At 50.5% G+C, this 18,799-nt stretch overlaps 1 protein-coding gene across 3 annotated transcripts in view; it reads right to left on the bottom strand.

Moving 5' to 3' along the window:
* The window catches only part of ASH1L (ASH1 like histone lysine methyltransferase), a 102,330-nt gene that overhangs the window by 43,520 nt on the left and 40,011 nt on the right, over positions 1 to 18,799 (bottom strand). For all 3 annotated transcript variants that reach the window (XM_077322713.1, XM_077322703.1, XM_077322722.1), the window contains exons 4-6: positions 11,293 to 11,394; positions 8,680 to 9,397; positions 7,435 to 7,614 (exon numbers count right to left, since the gene is read on the bottom strand). In XM_077322713.1, the coding sequence (XP_077178828.1) occupies positions 7,435 to 7,614; positions 8,680 to 9,397; positions 11,293 to 11,394 (1,000 nt within the window). The remainder of the gene's footprint in view (positions 1 to 7,434; positions 7,615 to 8,679; positions 9,398 to 11,292; positions 11,395 to 18,799) is intronic.

Raw genomic sequence — 18,799 nt, forward strand, 5'->3', positions numbered from 1 at the left:
ATACTTGGCAGCATTCTCATAAGTAAATCCGCAACGCATTCTTGTTGTCTTATTAAAGGAAGAGGCTGCAAGATGACACACTGGAGAAAAGGGGGAGGAGGCACATCAGCGTTTTTATTCCCCCCTCCCCAGACTGGAGAGCTTGTCTAGCACTTTGGAGAAACGGCTTCCGAATAATATTGTACAGTAAGGGAAATGCACCTGTCGAACTCCGTTTGGGATGCTTGTGCTGAGTGCCTGCGGATTCAGTCAGTCACATGTGCCCAGATTTTGCAGTTTTCCGCCCTGATTTCCAGTGGTGTCTGCTACGGCCATACCAGATGCGCCAACTGCCCTCTTTTGGCGTTACCGCCCACAGACCTGGAGTAGTTAACTCTGCAGGTAACTGTACTGACACTAGAGGGTGCTGTGTCATTCTAATACAGGGGTGGCTAGACTGTGTCGGCAAGGGCTCATGGGAATTGTAGTCTACGGACATCTCGAGAGCCACAGCCTGGCCAACCATGTTCTAACAGTTACACCCACCTGCCCATTTACGCCAACTGGAACGCCTTTCCCTCTGCGACACAATCCCGTCGCTTCTTCAATATTTATATACGCCAGTATAAAAATATAGCTTCAAAGGGATCAGTGCCTAGCATTTCCACTTTCATTCCTGGTTGGTCCTCACAACTCTCGTGGGCTTCGGCAGCCCATGAAACCAGGGCCTTCACACCCTTTCTCCTAGGGATCCACATCACATTTAAGACGAAATTCAAAAGAAAAAGCATCAGAAAAGCCTTTCAGGGAGGGCTGCAATATCCAGGCAATTAATTAGATCTAATAAACGCCTCCAGGCTTCATAAAATCTCCCCCCCCCTCCCCGCTCATTATTCCAGATGGACGTTTAATGGAAAACAGTGTTTAATCATGACTTCAAAACCTTGAACGACAGTCACTCTTTCGTAAAAAGCGTTTCCCTTTCTGCTTCATACAAAAAAAGGGAATGCCTCTTAAAATGCAGTGCTCCTTTCATATTTGCAGGCATCATCTATGAAGACCGCCTTGAGCCACAAGGAAGGGCAGTATATAAATCTAAATAAATAAAATATAAGTATAATAAAGAGGGCATCCCCTTCTTTTGCACAGAGGGAATTGCCTCAATTAAGATGAGGCTGTGACGGACTACACTTTTAAAAGCTTAGGTGTTTGTATAAAAAGACATGGGACTGGGAAGGGGTATCCTCCACAGAAATTGAGAGCCTTGAGTGACAGCCTGACTGGTTAGCATCAGATGAGCTTGAGAGCTGAATGCTGAGGAGTCAGTCGTTCTGATTTCAACCCTTGCAGTTGAACACAGACAGGACAACTGGGGAGGTTGGCAAGGAAGAGTGGATAGTTAGGCTAAAGAAAGGGGGACAGAGAGGAGAATTTCCCTGCCCAGTCAAAAGAGGGCAAAAGCACTGAAGAGTGGAGAGATTCCCCGGTCTGGTTTGGTTAGAGACAGTCCTGTGAAATCTTGAGTCAGTCAAAATTCAAGGAGTGTACTGGTGTGTTTAGAAAAGGGGTTTGGGTACTGGCAAGAGCATTCCTTCTGGAAACCAAAAAGAGTCTGTAAATACTCAAAGAAAGTAAACTGGAGTGTTTGGAAAAACACTAGAACAAAAGCTTCTTATCATTAAGATTTTCAGTTACTATGAATAACTTAAGAAATTCTCATCAGCCTGAAACATATGAATTGTAGTCTGTCAATCTAATGCTTTTAACTCAGAGATATTTATTCAAGTTGCCTCAGAAATTTTAGCCCTGATTTCAACTGGCCTTCCTCCATCTACGCTAAATAAAATATTTTGTTCTTCTTGAGTTTCAAAATGTCTTGAGTGCTATTTAAGTTACAGCAGGCTCCTGATCCTTCTCTGAAGTTCTTGGGCTGAGCAAACAGCCAAAACATTACGCTATATTAGGGTGGGGCAGCAGTTCTTCAGGAAAGAAGAAAACAGATAACTAGGACAGCTCAGTCACAAAGGGAAAGAAAAACAGAGGGAAAATCTTGCCTATGAGGTAGGAATGTGGACAATTAAAGGGGGCCATAGAGTTGCAACCAACCCACGAAATTCCAGATCATGAGGTTTTCAAGGTGAGGAATCATCAGAAGCAATTTGCTGTTCCCTTCCTCTGCATAGCACCCTTCATTGTCCTTAAAATCATAGAGTAGGAAGGGATCTCCAGGGTCATCTAGTCCAACCCCCTGCACAATACAGGAATTCAAACTACCTGCCCACCCACAGTGATCCCAATTTCATGCCTAAGTGATCCCGCCAACAAAAATCTCCAGAATCCAGCCAGGCCTGGAGGAAATTCACCTACCATCCCACAGTGTTGATTAACAATTCCCTGGGTATGCAAGGAAGGGCCGCAAGACAAAAACTCTGGCATATCCTTTCCTTCCCACCCGCTCACAATCTGCTGAAGTTCATAAAATCAGCATCGCTGTCAGATGACTGTCTAGCCTCTGCTTAAAAATTTCCAAAGAAGGAGAACTCACCACCTCCCAAGGAAGCCTGCTCCACTGAGGATGTTTAGCCAAAAATTATTTTGAATTAATTTCAACCCATTGGTTCTGGTCTGACCCTCTGGCACAACATAAAACAACTTTGCTCCATCTTCTGACAGCCCTTCAATTATTTGACGACGGTTATCTTATCACCTCTCAGTCGTCTCCTCTCTAGGCTAAATAGACCAAGCTCCCTCAACCTTTCCTCATATGACCTGGTCTCCAAACCCCTCACCATCTTTGTTGCCCTCCTCTGGACATGCTTCAGTTTCTCTACAACTTTCTTCAGTTGTGGGGCCCAAAACTGAACACAGTACTGCAAGTGAGGTCTAACCAGAGCAGAGTAAATCTGTAACATCACCTTGTGTGATCTGTACACTATACTTCTTTTAATGCAGCCCAAAACCTTGGTGGTCTCTCATCTGAGTACAGACCCCACTTAGATTGGAAGATCTGACAAGATCAGACTAGTCTGAGCTAGTAGGACTGCTATTACATATGCACGAAATTTAAAAAGGGAACACTTTTTAAATTCAGAGGTGCTGGTTTAGTCTACACAAAGCAGTTAAAACAAGTAATTAATTAAATTAATCAATTGATCAAAATCATACAAATAGCCCTGCCTCCAAGCACTACTTTGGAACTAGGACACCAGAGGAATTTGTTTCATATTTCCCCCATAATGCCCATCAAATATCGTTTACTTTCTGAGGATTTATGAGCCAGAGTCTCCAAGATATCAAGCGAATTCTTGACGAGAGTCTGCCTAAGTTTTGCACATTTCACTGAAGCAAAACAGTCTTCCCCCAGGAATCAGGCTACACATGTTGTTGTTAGGTGCAAAGTCATTTCCGACCCATCGCGACCCCATGGACAATGATCCTCCAGGCCTTCCTGTCCTCTATCATTCCCCAGAGGCAACGCATAGAGGGCTGCAAATACACCACTGTGATTACAATCTGATGATTTCACTTTACCGGAGGCTTGCAAACGCAGCAATACGCATTGCAAAAACCACAACCGGGAATGACTCGGCCATTTCTCTAAACGTGGGAGATGGAAAACGGACCGCCTTTAAAAAGAGATAAAAGATTCTCCGTTTATTGAACATTAACACCCTCCCCCAGTAAATATTTATGCCTGTTGCTGGGTTATTTTGAAGTATGATCTCAAGAACGTAAACTGCAAGGAAACCACGTCGTGCGATCAAGTTTTCACACTTTATCCTGGAGGAAAACATGTATTTTCAAGCTGCCCTACAAAGAGCAAACTAAGAGCTAGTTCGACCCCCGAGGCTTCTATGGTTCTGCTCTGGAGGCGAGAAAAGAATCTCTACTATGGTGCGGTTCACTCCGCAAAGGACATGCCGCCTTCCCCTCCTCATAATCATTGCCAGAGAGCAATGAGGTCATGTGGCAAAAAATCTTTCCCCGCTCTAGGCAAGAGTTATTTACACGTGCCGAGTGCTGATCTGATAAGCAAGTAAGCCACTCCCAAACATCCAAAGGATCTCCCGATCAGTCCTTTAAGACAGGGGTGGTCAACCTGTGGTCCTCCAGATGTTCATGGACTACAATTCCCATGAGCCCCCTGCCAGCATTTGCTGGCAGGGGGCTCATGGGAATTGTAGTCCATGAACATCTGGAGGACCACAGGTTGACTACCTCTGGCTTAGAGTAATAAAACCATAGAGTTGGACCATCCAGGTTGACTACCCCTGCTTTAAGGAAAGAAACTTAGGGGGAGAAATTCCTAGGAAACGGCGATGAGTCACGCGTCTTGTGAGCAAAATATTCTTTGACTTGGATGCCGTTCAGGAATTCTGCACGTGGGCTCCGGAGAGGAGACGGCGAGTTGCATCAGCTCGGATCGTGCAGCGAGGGCAAGTCCGTGCTAGCCGCTTCCCCCGGGGATGGCAAATCTGAAACCTCGCCGGAGCTGCTGGCGCCAATTAACGCTCGGAAATGGCGGCGGCTTGCAGGCAAACGCGTGCCACTGCCTGGTAAGACACACGGGTGTCCATAAAAAGCGATTGCTGAGCGCTCACAGGGCGGGACAGAGGAGATGTAATGTTGCCCCTTGTCCTCTGACTTTCTGCTTGCAAGATCTGGCCCCTGCTTTTCACGGAGCAGCAATTTGCTAGAGTTGGTTTATAGCAGGGGTGGCCAGAACGTGTCTCTCCAGATGTCCGTAGACTATAATTCCCATGAGCCCCTGCCAGCATATGCCACCCCTGGTTTAATTTAGCCGCTGGGGAGACTGTAGCTATGTTAACCTTCAAATGGAAGAAAGGAACCGTAAGAGAGGGGAAGACGGAGTGGGGAGGGACAGGAGAATCTGTTGGGTGCTCCTGAACAAGCACTGTCATCATGCGGACTGCCCCCTAACTAGAATCATAGAGTTGGAAGGGACCTCCTGGGTCATCTAGTCCAACCCCTTGAACTATGCAGGACACTCACAACCCTATCACTCATCTACTGTAAGCTGCCACCCCTTTGAGCCTTCACATAATTAGCCTCTCCGTCAGATGGCTATCCAGCCTTTGTTTAAAAATCTCCAAAGATAGAGAACCTACCACCTCCTGAGGAAGCCTGTTCCACCAAGAAACCGCTCTAACTGTTTAGACGGAATTTCTTTTGAATTAATTTCATCCCATTGGTTCTGGTCTGTCCCTCTGGGGCAAGAGAGAACAACTCTGCTCCATCCTCTATATGGAGGAAGAATGCTAGTTCAAGACAAAACCGCCAGCTAAGAAAGTGACCGGCCTTGGGAGAACCCTGCTCCACTTGCCAGCTAGCCAGGAACTACAGAAGGGAAGGCAGTATACTCTGGCCTCTGTCGCCAGCCAGAGATCCAAGGGTCACCGGCGAGCTGCAGCCCCTCCCTCCCAGGAAGAACAGCAGCGAGGGAAGATCCTCTTGGCCGGATGGGATACAAATGCTCACCCCCTGTGGACACTCTTGAAACTGATCTCCCTCCCCTCCCTCTCCCTTGTCCTTTTAGACTGTAAGCCCGAGGCTCTTCACTGAAGTGAGTCGCGCTGTCTGAAAAGCAGGCTATAAATACCGTGACGAGAGCCAACGGTGTAATTGTATAAATGCCACAAATTCAGCAAGTGCTAAACAACCGGTCCAGAGGGCAGCCATGTTGGTCTGCAGGAGAAGATCCGGGTCTGGCGGCACCTTGGAGAACGAGTCCAGCCTAGAGCAGTGTTAGAGACCTTAGAGACCTGCTGGAAGGGCCTTGTGGGAAATGTAGTCCATGGACATCTGGAGAGCCAGCGTTTGGCCACCCCTGCCCTAGAGCAATGTTCCCTCCTATTCACCCTGAGTGGAGCAGTTCGCATCCTGAGCAGGGCAGGGATCTTGTAATGGGCCATGGGCAGTGCAAGACCTTGCGGGGCTCCAGATTGCTAGTGAGCAGGGCTTCCTGTATTCATTCATTCATTCATTCATTCATTCATTCATTCATGCATGCATGCATGCATGCATGCATCCCTCCCTCCCTCCCTCCCTCCCTCCCTCCCTCCCTCCCTCTCTCCCTCCCTCCCCGGAGGACTGAGGCGAGTTACAGACATATAAAACCCCAATAAAAACATACAATAAAACATATAAAACATATCATACATAAATCCCCAGACAACAGAATAAGATGTGGTAAAAACTCAGGTCATATCTACTCTACCCCTTGGTAACCCACTCGAGGGGGAGGGAGGACAGAGGGTACCAGATGGACTTTGCTACTGCCACTGTAAGGGGGGGGGCAGATCTTCCATGCGGCCCGGCCTCACCCCCCGACCTGGCAGAAGAGCTCCGTTATGCAGGCCCTGTGGAATGCTGAGAGCTCCCGCAAGGCCCCCAGCTCCGTCGGTCGAGGCCAGGCGCGCTTCTCTGGGGCCGGGGATGACCAATAAGTTTGTATCCGCAGAGTGTAAGGCCCTGCGGGGGGCATGGGGCAACAGGAGAATGAGCGTGAATGAGAGACCACCTGCGTGTTCACAGCTTAGAGAGAACACTGGGTGTGAGCTTTTGAGGGAGAGAGAGCTTTGGCTCTCACAATTTACATTAACCAGAATCACACACACACACCTCCCCCCCAAAAAAGAAAAGAAAAATTAACCCTGATTCTCAACACTTACGAAACTCTTTCTTGGATCTCCATGGACTTCTGCCTTGCCATACTTGTCCTTCCTAACGACACCAGAGCAGAGTAGCTTGATACCCTCTGAACATAGAAGGGAGCTGAGCCAGAGCCCAAGACTAAGGCACACTCAACCCCATGACTTTCGTATAAGACGCCGCCTTCTGTCGCTTCAACAACTAATCAGGTATTTCTCTGCGGTGGCTCATGACGCTACCCACATGGGGCAGGAACATTCAGCTCAAGGCAGGGGGCAAGACAGATGAGGTGGGGAAACCCGCCTGATTTCCAAGTGGTTTCTTCTGCAACTGAATTTTTTTTAAAGCCTTATAAGGAGATTTGAAACTCTCATGCTAAGGCATCTGGCATCTGCAACACAGACCAAGGTGGACCTGGGGAGGTGTGGAAGGCTTCCACGAGTCTGCAGTTTCAATTGCAAGGTCTTCAAAAGGAGGGGAGCAGTTCCCATTGGCAGCCGAGGACAGGACCCTCCCTGGTGGTCTTCAAGCAGTGGCTGGGCAGATATCAAGGATGCTTTAGGCTGATCCTGCACTGAGCAGGGGATTGGACTAGATGGCCTGGATGGCCTCTTCCAACTCTATGGTTTTATTACTCTAAGCCAGTGGTAGTCAACCTGTGGTCCTCCAGATGTTCATGGACTACAATTCCCATGAGCCCCCTGCCAGCAAACATCTGGAGGGCCACAGGTTGACTACCCCTGCTCTAAGCGACTTAGCAGGCAGTTCAGCGTTCCTACTTACTCAGTGGTTTTGTACACGTCTGAGTACAGCCCTGCCTTCTGGTACTTCTTCTTCGGCGGGCGGGGAGCTTTCTTCTCACGCTGGATGAAGGTGGGCGGAGGCTGCTCAACTCTCTCTGGCTCACATGGCTTTACTACTGTCTCCTCGGGGGCGGGACACTCGGCCACCACCTCGGGAAAGCTGGAAGGAAACCAAGGCAGATCAGCACATTGGCAAGTGGCTCATTCTAACAGGGTGGCAGGAGCAAATCTCTGCGGGGACGGCTCATCGCTCAGCATGCTTCACGTGCATTGGGCTCCAGGTGCAATCCCAGGCATCTGAGCCTCAGGGGAGGGAGGTATATATAATAAATATAATAAATAAATCTCCAGTTAAAAAGCAGCTGGGAAATACCTCTGCTCAAGAGACTGCAGAGCGGTTACCAACCAGAACAGACAGCACCAGCTGAAGAAGAAGAAAAGTTTGTTCTTATATGCCGCTTTTCTCTACCCGAAGGAGTCTCAAAGCGGCTTACAGTCGCCTTCCCTTTCCTCTCCCCACAACAGACACCCTGTGAGGGAGGGGAGGCTGAGAGAACCCTGAGAGTACTGAAGAAGAAGAGTTGTTTCTTATATGCCACTTTTCTCTACCCGAAGGAGTCTCAGAGCGGCTTACATTCACCTTCTCTTTCCTCTCCCCACAACAGACACCCTGTGAGGTGGATGAGGCTGAGAGAGCCCTGATATTACTGCTTAGTCAGAACAGCTTCATCAGTGCTGTGGCGAGCCCAAGGTCACCAAGCTGGCTGCATGTGGAGAAGCAGGGAATGGAACAATGCTTGCCAGATTAGAAGCTCCCACTCATAACTACAAACACCAAGGTATACAGATATTGGACAATCCCACGTTGACAATTTCTAGCCCAAAAGATGATGCTGCCATCAGGAGCTTTTCTGTTATTTTTTTTAACCACAACCACAAGGGTGGTTAAAATCTGGGCAGCTAGGTTTGATTCCCTGCTCCTCCACATGCAACCAGCTGAGTGACCTTGAGCTAGTCACAGTCCTGATAGTCCTATTCTCACAGAGCCGTCCTGTCAGAGGCTCTCTCAGTCCCATCAACCTGACAGGGTATCTGTTGTGGGGAGAGTAAAGTGGAGGCGACTGTCAGCCGCTTTGAGACTCCTTCTGGTAGAGAAAAGCGGCATAGAAGAACCAACTGATCTTCGCAGCTGGAGCCTAGCAGCGTTCCAAAGCAAAGGAATTACCTCTTGTGGCTCTCCTGCTCTTCTTCCGGCAGAGGCTTCTGCCTCTTCCGGGCTTGCTCCTCCTCCTCCAGCCACCTCTTCCTCTTCCACCCTTTCACGTTCACCCCTTGGACCACAGACTCTATGGCGTCCGTCACGGTGTCGGGGCCGCGGTGCGGCAGGCAGTCTCTGTCCCCGGCATCGAGGTCCGGGCCGACAAACCGGCTGACTTGCAAGGAGTGTACTGAAACCACCGACTGCAAGGGGTACTTCCTGGGCCTGCCCGGCCGGCGCTTCACAAAGTTATTGCCTGTCCGCGACTGCCTCTGAAGCTTCTTGGCCTTGAGGATCTTGTTCACATGGTCCAGGTTCTTCTTGGTGGCCAAGATCTTGTCGTAATGGCACATTTTCCTCGCCTGGCGCTGCATGGCTTCCACCATGCTCCTCTTGAGGTGGTGCGGGGAGTAGCCGCCCGGCAGGCGGTCGGAAAGGAGAGAACGGCCTTCGTGGCCCAAGTCGCCAAGGACGCAGGGGCCCGAGAGGCTGCCGCCCTTCTCCCTGCTGGGGCTTCGGCTGGGGCTCCCCCCCGAAGGGGGAGCGGGCACGTTGGCCATGACGGCCTCGAGGGTTTTGTCCAGCGCGGCCTGGCTCTCGTGCTGGGCCAGGTGTTGTAATATATTATCCACAGAATCTTCCATGGAGCTTCCGAGCCTTGAACTCCGGGCAGGTATCCCAACCACTGGAGAGGAAGGGGGGGGGGGGGGAAACAACAACACACGCATAAGCAGGTTCAACTGTCTGACTTTTCTTCCCGAAACAATGCTTTGGGGAATTAATTCTTTTAAAGATCGTGTACAGAGCCCTCCTTTCTTGGCATGCCGAGGAGGGAGAGGGAATCCTCAAAGATTCCTCACGAGCTTGCCATCTGTTGAGGAAATGGAGCTTCTTTAACAGCTGCACTAACCGATAATAATTCCGCCCAACAATACAGGGAAGGGAACTGGGGGGGGGGAGGGGAGGTCTTGATGGTCCGTCCTCAAGCTGGCGCTTCCCTCCCCCCTCTTTTGTGGAACAGATCCAAGCGGATCAGGCAACTCGAGTGCCTGAGCCCTGTGGACAGCTGCAGCACTGGCCAGGCACGACGAAGGGGTGGTGGGGGGAAGCATTTGGTTAACAAAGACGATCTTCTGTAACACCCACGTGCCAGGAAAAAAATTTCACGGGAAGGATGGACAACAGCTCCTGTCCCCGTCCCGTCCCTCCTTTGCGCGGCTTGGCTGCAGTGCTCCAATCCCAACGCCTGCTTCAAAGGCTCATGGCCTCTACCCCGTGCATGGCAACGGCTCGAGTGCCACCTGCTGCTACCTCTTCCCGGTTGAGGCTTCCCTCCTCCCCGCCAGTGGCCAGCTGCAGACTGAGTTGCATCAGTGACGAGATGGCATTGCAGAGGGCCACTTCGGGGCGGGGGGGGGAGGGGGGGAGGCTCGTTTTCCATTCCTGTCTTTGCTCCAGGGCAGGGCACAGAGCTGGAAGTGAGAAAAGGAAGGCGGGACAAGAAAAATACAAAAATACAGCACCTGGAATGCTGCCCTATGCCTCAGATGCAGCTGGAGGAGTCCTGCCTGGGGCCATGTGGGACTAAGGTATTTCCAGGCCTTTTCCCAATCTTATGGTGAAGCCATGGAGGAGGCAGGTCCAAGGGTGGTGGAAAGGGCTGTCAAATCACAGCCTACTTATAGAATCACAGGACCACAGAGTTGGAAGGGGCCATGCAGGCCATCTAGTCCAACCCCCTGCTCCAGCAGGATCAGCCTCAAGCATCCAGGAGAAGGATCTGTCCAGCTGCTGCTTGAAGATTGCCAGTGAGGGGGAGCTCACCACGTCCTTAAGCAGCCCAATCCACTGCTGAACTACTCTGACTTTGAAAAAGTTTCCCCTGATATCTAGCCAGTACTGTTCTACACGTAGTTTAAACCCATTACTGCTGGTCCTCTCCTCTGCTGCCTTCAGGAACTGCTCCCTGACTTCCGCTAAGCGACAACCTTTCAGATCCAAGGGAGCCGTCTTGTCCCTCTCAACTTCCTCTTCTCCAGGCTGGACATTTCCAAGTCCCTCACCCTTTCCTCCTAGAGCTTGATCCCCAGGCCCCGGAGCATCCTCATCGCTCTGCATGGCATCCTCTCCATTCTGTCTGACCCCACAGCTTGGCTGGGCAAACCTGACTGGCTTGCTCATCCGGAAGGATCGAGGGGGCTTGCCTCGCAACCACACAAATGACCCCGCTCATTCCCTCCAACCCTTCCTGAGCCTGAATGGGGCATGGGAGACAGATGGAAACTACTGCAAGTGACATCCCCTTAAAGCGAAGACGGTAGCAAAAAGGCCCAGTTCCTGCTTGCAGGTTGTCTAGTTCAAGGGTAGTCAACCTGTGGTCCTCCAGGTGTTCATATACTACAACTCCCATGAGCCCCTGCCAGCAAACGCTGGCAGGGGCTCATGGGAATTATAGTCCATGACCATCCAGAGGACCACAGGTTGACTACCCCTGGTCTAGTTGGCCAGCTTTGCCAGAAGGCCTGTGAGCAGAAAAACACTTAAGGGCGGCGTTTGCAAGGAAGAGGAGAAATTATTTGCCTGTAGAAGATGTGCTTTCCGATGAAGACCTCTTTCTGGAAGGGCTGCAGCTGGTGGTCTCTGCTGGCCTCTGGGAGGGCTTGTCCTGTGCTGGAAGCGTGCCTGGGGATGGAACAAAGAAAGGGGGAAGTCAGAGAAAAGAACTTAGCCACGCATACCAAAGGCACACAAAGAGCATTCCAAAAGAATCAAAGTGCCACCATTTATCTGCAGCAGGACAGGCCCAGAAAGCCATTTTTTTCCCACCATAGCAGCTGCCACTCAAAAACACTTCAACCATCAGCCGCCAGACCAGTGGCGAAAATCCGTATGGCTGAGAACTACCTCGTAAGTGGTCCTCTCTGTGCAGGCCCCCAACTTTGAACCGAGATGTCCTAACCAACGACGAGTTTTGTCTGCTGCTTTGGAAGTGCGGATGGAAAAGTGGGCTACAAATCTTGTCATGTAAATACAAATGGCACGAAAGGCTGGCCTTCCCACGTAGGAAAGGAGGTCTAGTCAGGCTGGATTTCACTGCTGCCCCAGTTTTAACAGCCAGCAAATAGAACCCACCCGTCCACTTAGTTGTATTGCTAGTATTATTTTCACAATGTAGGTCTTGAAAAGCGGAGGTGCAGGGCCTTGTCTGCACTGCACTGCCCCCCCCCACCCCCAAACAATCAGCAGGCCTATAAGAAAGCGAAGCCAGGTTCCCTGTCACCATTTGGCATCAAGGCCCTCAGCTGACCACATGTAAAGCTACTAGGCCACAGGTCCCCAACATTACGCCTGTGGACACTATGGCGCCCACCAAGGGTTAGGCAGACCGTCTGCCGGGTCCCACGCTCTTTATAAAGCAGCCTTTTTCAATCTTTTGACTGTGGAGGAGCCCATGAAATAATTTTTCAGACTTCGAGGAGCACCAGAAGTGATGTCAGCTGGCCATACGTCCCCCCCTCCCTCCTCCAAGTCACATCACTACCCACACCCTTCGCTCCCCCCCTCCCCCCGCCTTGGTGGCTCTGTTGCATGTCGGCTGGAAAGAACGGCAGGAGCTGAGAGGACAGCCCAGACCACCCCCAGCCCAAAACACTTCAGAGCACCTGTGGATCGCTTTCAAAACCTCTCCGGACCCCGCCCCCCCATTTGGGAATCTCTGTTATTTTGTCATTGTGCCCGATGCCCCGTTTCAAAATTCCACAGGTTTAAAAAGACTGGGGACCCCCATGCTAGGCTTCTGCCTCTAACATGGGAGGTCCAAGGGCTCCTGTGGCTTACGCTCAGCATGCATCGTATTCCTACCTTGTATTCCTGCAGCACCGCCCTGGAGTGCTCAACTGAACAGTGCTATCACCGTGCAGCTGTCCTCCAGATGTGTAAAAGGCCACAGGCTGATCCTATCCAGCTTGGCTCAAATTCAAACGTATCAAGTCCTACTGGAAGCGTCTTGAGGCGCTTCTCAAAAGCCTCCCTTAAAAAAGCCTCCGTTCGTCGTTTGAAAGCGGCGGCTTATCCTGATTCTTCGCCCTCGCCCTAGGTGGCAAGTTTCTTTGCTGGCGCGGGAAAGGGAAAAGAACGTTCGCTGCTCGCTTGCACTGAGCAAGAGTCGCCTCCGGGTGATCGGGCAAGGAAGCAAAGAGCTTCCTGGAAATCCATCCCAGAGGAGAAAGAGAGCAATTTCTCCCTTGCACAATTCTAGAACTGGGCGGCGGAGGCAGCAGGCTGGGTACGTTCACAGAGCAGGGGAGGTCTACCGATGACTGCTAAGACGTTAAGACCTAAATGGGAACGTTATATTCAGAGGCAGGACTGCGAATGCTAGATGCTGAGACACAAAAAGGACGCTGCGGGTGGGGCCTTCCTGCTTCCCGCTTGTCTCCCAGGGCACCTTGCTGGCCACTGCGGGAAAGAAGACGCTGGACCGATCGGACCTTTGGTATGACCCAGCAGGGCCGTCCTTTGGTTCAGCGCTCTTCTTCGGGAAGTTAACGTGCCACAACTCAGTTGCGATGATTTGGGCGTGCAAATGAATCGGTAAATGAGTTTGTGAACCTGCGGATGATTCGCCTTTGTCAGAGCGGGAACGGCCCAGCACGGGCTTTCTAGAAGGACAAGGAGCACTAACTGTCATGACTGTATCACAGGAAGAAGACCCAGATGTTTTTAAAATAAAATTGCCCCTTGCCCACCCTGGTCCATCTCTAACCCTCCTCTGCCTTCTACAGCTCCCAAGGCCAGAGCCAGCTGCAAGTTCTACAGCTGCAGAGAGATCCTTGTGTGTGATGGGCATGACCTGCTCCTCCATGCAAGGGTCTGCAGATTGGGGCATTCTTTCACTGAAATGCCAACAACGAGAGGATTAACAACAGGAAAGTCTTGGGCCTTCTTCGCCTAGCTTGGAGACCAGGGGCAGTCAACCCGTGGTCCTCCAGATGTTCATGGACAACAATTCCCATGAGCCCCTGCCAGCGTTTGCTGGCAGGGGCTCATTGGAATTGTAGTCCATGAACATCTGGAGGACCACAGGTTGACTACCCCTGTTGTAAAGGTAAAGGTAAAGGTTTCCCCTGTGCAAGCACCGAGTCATGTCTGACCCTTGGGGTGACGCCCTCTAGCGTTTTCATGGCAGACTCAATACGGGGTGGTTTGCCAGTGCCTTCCCCAGTCATTACCGTTTACCCCCCAGCAAGCAAGCTGGGTACTCATTTTACCGACCTCGGAAGGATGGAAGGCTGAGTCAACCTTGAGCCGGCTGCTGGGATTGAACTCCCAGCCTCATGGGCAAAGCTTTCAGACAGCTGGCCTTACCACTCTGCGCCACAAGAGGCTCTCACCCCTGTTGTAGACGATACCTTAATATCACTCCTTTGGACTGTGGAGTGCTGCGATAGGAGGAGGAACTTCTGGCTTCTTTCCTGCAACTTTTTCACCATTCCCTGGCTCCCCTGCAGCTATTTCCGTGGGTGAAAACATCATGGGAGAGAAGCTGAAGGTCCCTCCTCCACCCTCATAGCCCAATGGAGCCCTTTTAAGGTAAACTACCCAGCTCTTCAGCATGACAGCACCTGCATGATGGGCACCTGTGTCCCAATTCCTCTTAGAGTAAAGCAGGGGCAGTCAAACTGCAGCCCTCCAGATGTCCATGGACTACGTTTCCCATGAGCCCCTGCCAGCATTTGCTGGCAGGGGCTCATGGGAATTGTAGTCAATGGATATCTGGAAGGCCGCAGTTTGACTACCCCTGGACTAAAGGGTCAGGACTCCCAGCTTCCCTTCCAAGTTCTGAGGCCTGGTGAGCAAGGGATTCTAAAAGAAATGGGTAAAAAGAGTTCTTGGTGCAGAGTCCTTCAGGGAAGACCGAGCTCTTATCTGAGGTCTGAAGGAGGCGGCTACGGGTCATGTGGTGGCTCAGACAGTCAAAGGAAGCTTCAAGGTAATGGAACTTTTGCAGAGATCTGCAACTTCTTATGTTAAGGAGCCTGTCCTGTATTTTACTATCTGATAGGGCATGGATAGAGAGAGTGTCAGAGGAACTGCTTTTTACCCTTTCTTTTGGAATCCATTGCTCAATCTGGTGCTAAAAGTATGCTTATGAACATTCCTTTAATATAATATACTTCACAACTTTGAATGCTGATAATGGTTCTCTGTGCCACATAGACAGCCACCATCTCAGAAACACTATTGTAAAAGGGAGCTCCGAGACGGGGAAGGCTGGCAGTGGGCAAGTAGCTTTTCCTCCAGAGGTGCACCAGACAGTAAATTGTCCCTATGGGGGCTAGTACTGTGCAGCAGGAGACATAGAAGCAAAGCTTCGGAATTTGGAAGGGAAGCTGGAAGTCCTGACCTTCTCAGTGGGCAATTCTGTACAAAGTTCAAGTGGTGGCGAGTTATCTTACACAAATAAGGGGGGGGAGAAGCCTCACCAGGTATTGGGAAAAACCCTGGAGTGGGCAGGGCGGAACAGACCCTCCAGGCAAGAGCAGGCCCATTCTGCCACACATAATTAGTATAACTCTTTTTTCAGTTGGAGATGAAGGACTAAAGGTTATGCTGCAGATTCATGGGAAAAGGGGAGAGGGAATTTGGAGAAAGCAAGTGAAATGTATCTTGCAGCTGTTCTTAGTGATCATTCCATGCACAAGAGGCAGCCAGGAGAGAAAGATCAGAGTTCTCTGACAGAGTGGAAGACCTTTCAATGGTTGAGGGTGGGGTGCTAGAACATGCACGATCTGTAGTGTGCATGACTCAAATGGATATGAAGAATATCCAACAGAGAGTATGTGTATTTAGCATAGTTAGAACGGGAACTTCCTGATATTTTTCTAATAAGCTCCTCCTGTGCCCTGATTGGCTCATTTGTCGACTTCCTGCTCCTTTGAGTGCACTTCCTCCCTGCCTGCCTCCAGAAGAGTCTGAATGAATGCAGAACTACACTTAGACAGGACTCTCCCTCCTTACTATACAAAGTTTGTTTCTCTTCTCAGTAATTGTTCCACTATCATATTTCATTAAGGGGTAAGTGGGCGGAGAGTGGGGATGGGAACAGGTGAGGGAGGAGGCCGGGGATGGCTTCCTGGCAGCCTCAAAGCACACCCGTGCCCCCCTTGGGCAGCTGGGGGGGGGACCTTTCAAAGCCCATTCTTACGAACGGGCTTTGAATCTAGTACTATTCTATTCTGTTAAACAACCTTGTGCCGTACTCCTCTTTGCTTATTTAAACTTTGCCAACATGGGGAAGGCTAAAGAAGTGAAGGCCATGCATGGGCAGAGAGGTATTGGGGCATGAGCGGAGAAATAAAGGATGAAGAAAAGAACAAGGTGTGTTTATGTATGCATACCTGCCGGAGCTGGGAATAGCAGGATGCCAGTACAAGGATGCAAGTAGCATTGTGGAGGAAGAAAGATTCTGACAGAGGAGTGCTAGATAGAGGCAAACGGGAAGCAGAGCAGCAGAAGGCCAGAGAGAAGGTTGCACTAGAGTCAAGGTGAGAGATAACTAGACCTTTGTTGAGGAGATGGTGAGCAGTCTAAAAGGATACATGAGCATGTGTCAAATGGGAAATTGGGAGCAAAGGGGGAAGGGCAGTCAAAGAGAGAGCCAAGGGAAAGCCTGTTCCTGTTCTGCATAAAAGATGGGGCACTGGGATGCTGCACTGGTCAACAGCAAAATGCAAAACCAAATGTCATGTAATACCGTGAAACCAAGCAAAAGAACACAACAGCTTTCAAGCTGTACAAAACACTTCATCAGGAGAGTGAAAAAGTGTCAGTGTGTGTGTGGGGGGGGGGGAGATCTCTATAGCTATGTGGCTTCTTTATTAGTATCCTATACAGAAAGCTTTGGTGCCTTCACCAGGTGTGTCCACAGCTCTGTTCCCCAACCATATTCATAGAAACATAGAATAATACAGTTTGAAGGGACTTCCTGGGTCATCTAGTCCAGGGGTAGTCAACCTGTGGTCTTCCAGATGTTCATGGACTAAAATTCCCATGAGCCCCTGCCAGAACCTTTCTTCATACATCTTGCTCTCCAAACCCCTCACCATCTTTGTTGCCCTCCTCTGGACACGCCCCAGTTTGTCTACAACCCTCTTCAACTGGGGTGCCCAAAACTGAACATATGAGAGACGTAACACGATGCAAACTGTGGCTCTCCAGATGCCCAGGGACTACAATTCCCACGAGCCCCTGCTGGTAGTCCCTGGGCATCTGGAGGGCCACAGGCTGACTACCCCTCTTCTAGTCCAACCCCCTGCACTATGCAGGACACTTACATTCTGCACAATTGTGTCATTACTATGGCTTCTTGAAGCCTGAAGAATTTTTCAGTGGTTTCTCACTGACAAAAAAGACGAGAAAGGCTGATCTAGGGTGAAGAAGGGTTCTGATGAGCTTAAAAAACTGCAAGATGTTCTGTGGCATGTTGTTGGGCCCTAATTCAAGGTACTGCCTTGACCCGGATGGCCTGGACTAGCCCAACCTTGTCAGGTCTCAGAAGCTAAGCAGGGTCAGCCCTGGATAGGGTTTGGAAGGGAAGAAGAAGAGTTCGTTCTTATATGCCGCTTTTCCCTACCCGAAGGAGGCTCAAAGCGGCTTACAGTCGCCTTCCCTTTCCTCTCCCCACAACAGACACCCTGTGAGGTGGGTGAGGCTGAGAGAGCCCTGATATCACTGCTCGGTCAGAACAGTTTTATCAGTGCCGTGGCGAGCCCAAGGTCACCCAGCTGGCTGCATGTGGGGGAGCGGGGAATCAAACCCGACTCGCCAGATTAGAAGTCTGCACTCCTAACCACGACACCAAACTGAGGAGAGACTGCTGAGGAGGTCAATGTCACTGGGAGGCGGCCGGATGAGGGCAAAGCACCTCTGAATAGCTCCTGCCTTGAAAATCCTACCAAAAGGGAAAAGTCTCAAGCCGACGACGGCAACTCAATTGACTGGAGTTGTGTCAATCCTACTAGGCTGCCAGAGGTCTACTGTGATCGGATGGCCCTTTCCATCAACCATCAGAGTTATTATATGGCAGACAGCGGCTCTCCAGATGCCCAGGGACTACAATTCCCACGAGCCCCTGCCTGCAGGGGCTCGTGGGAATTGTAGTCCCTGGGCATCTGGAGAGCCACAGTTTGCCCACCCCTGTTATATGGCTTTGGCTTCTTGTTCTGGATTCAGCACTCCTGCGCCTGAGGAAATTATCTAGGCATGCATCGCTGCATTTGCTCACATTCGGCATGTGCGGATCTGGCCTCTTCTACTACCAAACCTCAGGCGTATATATGCCGCTCAGGGCATGTAGAAGAACTGCTCTTTGGGGCTCGTATTACCTTGTAAGTCAGTACATTAGAATAACTGCAGCGATTAATCAAAGATCCAGAAGTGGCTCCGATATGCTTGACTGGCAGGAGCAGCTGAAAAGCAGGAAGCAATTCTGGGAGAAGACACCCGCGGGTCAGAGGCAAGTGTTTTCAAACAGATGTTGGTAGGCTCTAATCACCACTTAAGAGCAACTCCCCACCGTTACTTCCCCTTCCCTCTCAATTCCTGTCTCCCATCTACCCTTCTACTGAAAGACATCTGGCACATCTGGTTTAAAGAAGTTCACAGCCACATCTCCGATCTCGCTGTTCCCCTGCCCCCTGCACGCAGCCCAGCTGTCCAAAAACAATGCATCATGTTACGTCTCTCATATGTTCAGTTTTGGGCACCCCAGTTGAAGAGGGATGTAGACAAACTGGAGTGTGTCCAGAGTAGGGCAACAAAGATGGTGAGGGGTTAGGAGACCAAGACGTGTGAAGAAAGGTTGGGGGAGCTCGGTCAGTTTAGCCAGAGGGGAGACGACTGAGAGGGGATCTGATAGCCATCTTCAAGTATTTAAAAGGCTGCCATATAGAGGATGGAGCAGAGTTGGTCTCTCTTGCCCCGGAGGGACGGACCAGAACCTATGGGATGAAATTAATTCAAAAGAAATTCCATCTGAACATCCGGAAGAAGTTCCTGCCAGTTAGAGTGGTTTCTCAGTGGAACA

The sequence above is a fragment of the Paroedura picta genome, chromosome 1, assembly GCF_049243985.1.
Source record: "Paroedura picta isolate Pp20150507F chromosome 1, Ppicta_v3.0, whole genome shotgun sequence".
In the NCBI taxonomy this organism is placed as follows: domain Eukaryota; kingdom Metazoa; phylum Chordata; class Lepidosauria; order Squamata; family Gekkonidae; genus Paroedura; species Paroedura picta.